This window comes from Impatiens glandulifera, chromosome 9, assembly GCF_907164915.1.
Source record: "Impatiens glandulifera chromosome 9, dImpGla2.1, whole genome shotgun sequence".
NCBI classification, from domain to species: Eukaryota; Viridiplantae; Streptophyta; class Magnoliopsida; order Ericales; family Balsaminaceae; genus Impatiens; species Impatiens glandulifera.
Genome location: NC_061870.1, coordinates 210,316 through 218,513, shown reverse-complemented (window position 1 = coordinate 218,513; position 8,198 = coordinate 210,316). Strand labels below are relative to the sequence as shown.

General features: G+C 35.8%; 1 protein-coding gene across 1 annotated transcript; it reads left to right on the top strand.

The window, feature by feature from the left end:
* The first annotated feature begins 899 nt into the window (after positions 1 to 899).
* Positions 900 to 2,602, top strand: LOC124914176 (obtusifoliol 14-alpha demethylase-like). Its single transcript, XM_047454673.1, has 2 exons — positions 900 to 1,385; positions 1,471 to 2,602. The coding sequence occupies exons 1-2, from the start codon at positions 915 to 917 to the stop codon at positions 2,470 to 2,472; spliced, it is 1,473 nt and encodes a 490-aa protein (XP_047310629.1). The 5' UTR covers positions 900 to 914; the 3' UTR covers positions 2,473 to 2,602.
* The last annotated feature ends 5,596 nt before the right edge of the window (positions 2,603 to 8,198 follow it).

Genomic DNA, 8,198 nt, shown 5'->3' with positions numbered 1-8,198 from the left:
AACCACAACTCTTTACCCGACATTTCGGATACTTTGAAATTAAGCATTATTATATAAATATATATTAGTTAGTTATAAAGTTGAACTTATATTGTTAAGAATATCTCACGTTTATCTAATTTGATTAAATTTAAAATATTAATTTTATTAGCCTAGTTGGTTAGATGGTTGTACTTATTTTGTTAGGTCGCAATGAATTTCCACCATGGGATGATAGATTACTGGCGTTGAATTAAAAAACTGATGAATTATTTTAGAGTTTAATTTATTTAACACTTGAAACCATCTTAAACCATCTTATGTATTATGGAAATTAAACTCTAAAAATTATTCAAATTCAATATCTTTAATTTCTTAAAAGTTTTAAATAATCTATATACATTTTTTTTAATGTTTTTAATCATATTTTTAATTTAATCTATTCTTTTTTAAAATAATATAATACAATAAAATAATTAAGAAAACATAATTTGAAATATTTTTAATTATCAAATAAATATAAACTGGTTTATAAAAAAAAATGAAGAAATAAACTGGCATCTGCACAAGTGATTCTTGCTTCGTCTTCTCTCTCTCATAATCGTATGAATCTTGAGCTAGCTGGAGGAAGCAGCAAATCGATTCCTCCTCAACTCAACTTTTTTATGCTACTCAACTTCGTTTTTGATTTCTGACCTGTTGTGCCGTTTTCTTAGTTTTGAGATCTGATGAAGCTTTGAATTGATTGCATCATTCTCACCATTTCCCTATCTAGTCAGTTCTCTTTCTCCGGACCTAATTGTCTACAATGCTTACTTTATTTGTAATGCACATTGATAGTTATGTTTTCAATCTGATGCATGCGCAGAAAATTGATTCATTTTTTTTTTCTGTTCCATAGGTGGTGGTTCCTTAAGAGTAATACCCAAATCCAAATGGAAGCAATAATAACATCAGACAGATTCCTGAATGTAGGCGTCCTGATCCTAGCTACTATCTTCGTGTCGAAGCTTATCTCATCATTTTTAATACCCAGATCCAATAAGCGTCTTCCCCCAGTAGTGAAAAGTTTTCCAATTATCGGAGGGCTTCTCAGGTTTCTGAAAGGTCCTATATTGATGTTGAGGGAAGAGTACCCAAATCTAGGCAGTGTTTTCACTCTGAATCTACTGAACAAGAAGATAACTTTCTTCCTTGGACCGGAGGTGTCGGTTCATTTCTTTAAGGCGCCCGAATCTGATCTCAGCCAACAAGAGGTTTACCAGTTCAATGTCCCCACATTCGGCCCTGGTGTTGTATTTGATGTCGATTACACTATACGTCAGGAACAATTCCGCTTTTTCACTGAATCTCTTAGGGTTAACAAGTTGAAGGGATACGTTGATCAAATGGTCATGGAAGCTGAGGTAGAGTCGTGTTCTTATAGTTTTATTAAACTTGCCAATCAGATTATTCAAAATGGGGAATCCACTGTTATAATTTTTGGTGCAGGATTACTTCTCAAAATGGGGAGAGAGTGGAGAGGTAGACCTAAAGTATGAACTAGAACATCTAATTATCTTGACAGCAAGTAGATGTCTTTTAGGTGTAGAAGTTAGAAACAAGCTGTTTGATGATGTATCAGCTCTCTTCCATGACCTAGACAATGGTATGCTCCCAATCAGCGTCATCTTCCCATACCTACCCATTCCGGCCCATAAACGTCGCGACCAAGCCCGCAAGAAACTCGCGGAGATCTTCTCGAGCATCATAAATTCACGAAAAGCCACTGGAAAGACCGAAAATGACATGTTGCAGAGTTTCATGGATTCCCGATATAAAGACGGTCGTCAGACAACACAGGCTGAAGTCACTGGATTGTTAATTGCCGCCCTTTTCGCCGGGCAGCACACAAGCTCCATCACCTCCACTTGGACCGGGGCGTACCTTCTAACCCACCCTAAATATCTGACAGCCGTGATCCATGAACAAGAGACGCTGCTGAAGAAATATGGGGACAGGATTGAACATGACATTCTTTCAGAGATGGACGTCTTGTATCGGTCCATCAAGGAGGCTCTTAGACTCCACCCACCTCTTATAATGCTCTTGCGTAGCTCCCATTCCGAGTTTACTGTCAAGACACGAGAAGGGAAGGAATATGATATTCCCAAAGGTCATATTGTGGCCACATCCCCTGCCTTTGCTAATAGACTTGATCATGTTTTTAAGGACCCCAATTCCTATGATCCGGAGAGATTTGCTGTGGGTAGGGAGGAAGATAAGGTGGCCGGGGCCTTTTCTTATATATCCTTTGGGGGTGGGAGGCATGGTTGTTTAGGTGAGCCCTTTGCTTATTTGCAGATAAAGGCCATTTGGAGTCATTTGTTGAGGAATTTTTCGCTTGAACTACTTTCCCCTTTCCCTGAGATTGACTGGAATGCCATGGTCGTAGGTGTCAAAGGTAAAGTTATGGTCAGATACAAACGCAGGAAACTTTCCCTTGTTGATTAGTTTAGTTTAGTTTAGTTTAGTTTTTTTCTTCATGCTTGGTTTGTTGTTTATCATGTGTTTTGTTTGAATCTGAAGAGTATTGTGTTGTTTAGCATTTTGAATTGGATTGGAATTCTGTGACAATTTCTTTTGCCTTCTTTCTTACCTACTATTTTTAGTCACTTTGATTCTTCTTCTTCTCCTCCTCTTTTCCTTGTTTAGTTAATTCAGCTATTCATCCCAGGACCTAGGTTTAATTAATATTGAAAGCACCATTTTGAATAGGTGCTTATGGATGTTTTGCTATAGTCTTCTTAGAATAATATGTATCAAAGCTGACCTGACAGCCTGACTGATAAAATAAATAAATATTAGTTTTATGTAATTTATTTTGCCTTTTGAAGTTTACTAATGTTTCCAACAAGACCAATTATATTTGCCCATTTTGAGATTCTGAGAATACTTAGCCTGGGCTATGTAGGTGTTTATACTTTTATTTTTCTCCATTATTCTAATAATTAATTCATGTCAATTTATTTAAGGGGATACTTGATTTCCCTATTGTATTACTTTATTTACAAGTTTTTTAATTTTTTAATTTTTATCTTAATATCATAGCTAAATGATAACTCTTACATCAAAGTTAAAGTTCAATGGGGGATAATAATCACGATATACTTCAATCAATTACTTTAAAGTTAGATTAACACAAAATATTTCTTTCATTAAAAGATATGATCTAATACAACATATTAATGGAGAAGAAAATCCTTCACCAACTATAATTTCACCAACTATAATTAGGATCACCCAAAAGATAATAAAAACAATCAAGAATTTAAAATTTTAAAAAGAAGAGATTCTTTATTCAAAAATTCTAGGTTGAATAATCTAAATTTTTACCGAAAATGTTTTCACACAAGTCATTGCAGATGCTAATGATACGACAAAAAACTTTGGATATAGATTTCAAATCTAATCTTATAGAAAAATTAACTCAATTGTTCAAGAATACCCTTAGAAGATGAAATCAAAAGCCATAAGGGTATAAATCTTGTTCTGTATATTCTTCGAGGCTTGGGATGAGAATTTTAATCAATTGTTTTTGTGGTCTCCACAGACGAGAACTTGTAAGCATCAGCGGACTTATTGGACTTCTTCTTATGCACGAGAAACGCCTTCTTTCTTCACGACCATCAAGAGAATTTACCGCTAACTTCGCATATGGAAGAAATCAACAAGAAAAAAATTCACCGAAATAGAGGTCGTACACTTTAGATTTATATTCATCACATTTTTCCAGACAAACAGAAAAATCAAGGAACTTGAATGGATTAAAAAGTGAGTTTTATAATGACAGTAGACATTCTTTAAATAAGATTTCTCTAAATACAAATTGTAATAGCAAAAATAGTTACAAATGTACCACTGGCAATAAATTAGGACATACTAGCGCTAATTGTTGAGCACATATTATATAAAAATGGTCATCAAGAGATGAATTGTTATCAATGTTATGATTATAAATAGTCTTCTATTACTAATAGTTATGATGAATTCTCCAAGTAAATGAGATCTTACATGTATCTTAACTCTAGTGTATCTAATCATATTACATAAGATTTAGGTAAACTTTAAACTCAGACATTTTACACTGGTGGCAATGATATTTAAGTTTGTAATGGCATGGGTATATCTATAATTTATATTGGAAACTCAAAAATCATTACATATTCAAAATACTTTTCACATACCAGATATTTCTAAAATTTTACTAAGTGTAACTCGCTTAACAACTTACAACAATGTGTTTTTTGAATTTCACCATACCTTCTGTGTTGTGAATAACCAGGTTTCGAATGTTGAGTTTTTAAAAGAATCACTTAAATGAGGTATATATTCTCTTGACAATTTTCCCAGCAATTTAAGGCATCACGAAGTTCTTATTGCAACACGTTATAATGTGGACATATTACATTATTGTTTGGGTCATCCCACTTTAATAAAACCATATTTTATCATTTCTCATTTAAATTACTGATATTAGGTAAAAACAATCTCTTATTTTCTGAATCGTGTAACATTGGAAAAATTCACAAACTTCCATTTCGAGTTTTTTATTCACAATCTCATTTTCTTGATTTGGTACATTTGGATGTTTAGGGATCCGCCGATTGTTTCTTTAGATGATTATTGATACTTTGTTTTGTTTGTAATTGAATATAGTCGATTTACATTGTTATATTTGTTTTCACAAAAATCAAATGTCTTAAATTCTTTTTCCAAATTAAAAAAAAATAGTTGAAAATTAATTTAACATGATAATTAAACTTTTCTAAACACATCCCCTCTTCTAGCGTAGCGGCAATAAGAGGTGGATACTAACCTTAAGTTCCTAGGTTTCGAGCCCGTCAGGCGGCAAGTTCTACGTCTGGTTAAATGATTAAGTGTGTTTGCGGGCTACATACTTAATCCGTTTTCCCATTTTTTAAACATTTAAAAACAGGAGAATAAAACTAGGTAGGAGAATATCGCAATCTTAAATCAATTAAATATCTTCATGGAATAAAACACCAATTCTCTTGCCCACATACCATAGTGCAATATCAATTAAACTAGGTAGGAGTATATCGCAATCTTAAATCAATTAAACATCTTCATTGAATAGAACACCAACTCTCTTTCCCACACACTACAGTGCAAAATAGAGTTGCTAAAAGAAAATTTTGTCATCAAACTGAATCAAGTCTAACATTATTTGATCATATAAAGTTACAACACACATATTGGGTTGAAAATTTTATTACCGCCACATACTTGATCAATAGTCTACAACTCCAATTTTGAAACATGAATTATCGTTTGAATTTTATAGGAATTAGTTTCCTCTTTGTCGTAGAACTATTGTCTGATTCTCGATAGGAATTCAGTATCGAAGAATAGAGGAATGTTCTATTTCTACCGATCTAAGTCTCCGACATCCAATAATGATGTCGCTCCGGTTTGTCTTTGCCTCGCCTGTTGGAATACGTCGCAATAGAGGTTCACTGAAGAATTAGAAACCTCAGATAACCATTTCGAAACACGAGAATGAATAATAGATCTAAGGATGATTCCTTTGCAGATCAAGAAATCAGACGATGATTACCTACTATAACTTGTTTCCCGTCAAAGCATTGGCTCTACAACCGTTATAGGAATGTTCCTCGTCCTACAAAGCTTCGTTTGCACTAACACTACATCGAAAAGACTGTCTAGAATGTCGGTGAAGAATTGGCCAACAGTTCTTCCTCTAACGACCAATTGTTGAAGATTCTGGCGACAAGAATTTTAAAAACGAGGCTAGTCCAAACCTAGCCTCTTCCTATCTAGACTCAACTAACCTATGATTCTAACAGTTAAGGTTAACCAATAATTCAAATAACATTTAAACAACAATTCATTAATTAAATACAAACTAATATTAATTAACAAATCAACATGGATATAACTTATCATCGATGTCGGTGTATAGAACCGACGTCCTACATGAATCACAATGACATAAGATTAGAGAAGTCAACCTAAATAAAAAAATCAACAAGAAACTAACTGGAATCGACCTCACCGAAGAAGACTTGAACCCGTGTTGGTTGCATCGTCTTGTACCACCAATTTCGAGGAGTTAAGAGATTTGACTCCATTTTGGATACAAACGAACATCGTAGAGGACTCTTCAATATTTCCAAATCATCCAAGAAAAGCTAATTTAATTGAGTTAGTGACATAGGTTAGTTTTTCAAGTTGAAGATCCCTTTAGGATTTTTTATCGAAATAAAATGCTAAATACACATTGTCACGACCCAATCTTCCTGGCCCAAGAAGAGGAGGCTTAAGGAGAATGTCACGACCTAATCTTCTTGGCACAAGAAGAGGAGGAGGCTTAAGCCCTCTTAAGCCCAACGCAAGGAATATTCTAGCTGGAAGGCAGGTGCTTGATTAACCCATCACTAATTGAGAGTTGAAAGGCATGTCCTTGATTAGCGCATCATTAATTGATATTTAAAAGGAATGTCCTTGATTAGTCTATCACTAATTGACAATTAGAAGGAATCCCTAAATTAGTGCATCATTGATTAACACTTATAAGGAATGCCCTAAATTAGTGTGTCATTAATGTAATAGCTAGAATTAGTCCTATAAATACATGTGAGGTATTACATTATAAATCACCAAGTATTCAAGTGATATAATATTATTCTTTGTAAGATTTTACTCTCTCTATAATCTTGTGTCAATTCTATTAAACATCAAGCATTGCGTCGAGTAAGGCTGACTAGTTACTCGTTCTTGCGAAGATCGTAACTAGTGTCGCACGGATCGTTAGTGAAAGGACTGAGCCCGTGACAATTGGTATCAAAGATGAAATGACGAAGAGATCGGAAGAAAATTCAAAGGTCGTGGACGAAGTATAAAATCTTCCCCACGGGACCGGAGAAGATGGTAGGAACTCTCGCAAAGTTTAGGCGGGAGGAACCAAAGCTACCAAAGAAAGAGAAAGATTAAGAGACGCTATCGTTGGCATTATCTCCAGGTTGGAGAAGGTAGAACTCACTGTGGCGTACGGACAAGATAATGCCAGAGACTTAGAGGAACGCATTATCGAGCTTGAGAAGGAGAGAGACGAGCTCCGAGGAGAAATGCAAGGTGCCCTGAACGAAGGCTTGTCCAAATGTCAAGAGCAAGCTCAGATCGTGGAGCAAACTCTCCTTGGTGAAATCAGTACCTTGATTGAGAAACTCGAGGTAATGACTTCTAAGTTACAAGCTATCGAAGAGGATGTGGCGTTACTCAAGAAGGCAGTTGCAAAAGAGTGTGGATGCGCGCCTGTAGGAGTCCCCAATCCGATAAGGATAGACGTTTCAAGGCCTAAAGCGTATTTAGGCGAGAGGAATGCGAAAGAGATCGATAACTTCCTATGGAGTCTAGACCAGTATTTCAAAGCACTTGGCCTAGTAGAAAAGGCAAGAAAATAGATATTTCCACGACATACTTGGAAGACACCGCGATGCTGTGGTGGAGGCGAAAGAGTAGCGACATTGAAAGAGGTACGTGTTCTATTAATACTTGGGGTGAATTCAAGGAAGAACTCAAGAGACAGTTATATCCTGAAAACGCCATTCGAGAAGCAAGGGTCAAGTTGCGGCGACTCTCACAAAGAGGGAGTATTAAGGAGTATGTGAAGGAGTTCATCGCTACTCTTCTTGAGATCCCTAACTACTCAGATGATGAAGCCTTGTTCACCTTCACTGATGGTCTATAAATGTGGGCGAAGTTGGAGTTGGAACGGCGTGGTGTCCAAGATTTAAGCTCCGCTATTGCCGTGGCTGAATCACTTGTCGAAATAAGAAGGCAAGAGAACCAAAGTCGACATATGAGAGGAATGACAAGGGGGAAAATGGTGGAAACCATATCTACAACAATGAAGATCTAGTTAAGTCTACCAAACCCAATGGTAGAGAAGATCGGGAGGAGAAACATGTAGAGAGACCTCGGATAAAGTGTTTCTTTTGTGAAGGGCCGCACAAAGCAAGAGAGTGCCCTATGAAGAATAAACTATCAGCATTGATGGAGGAGAAAGAACGCCTTCACGATGAAGCTCGATTGGGGTCGTTAAACTTACTTAGTGTCGTTACAGCAAATTTTGAGGAGGCAAAGTCCACAAAGAAAGGACGATTATTTGCGGAAATAAAAGTAAGAAACCACAT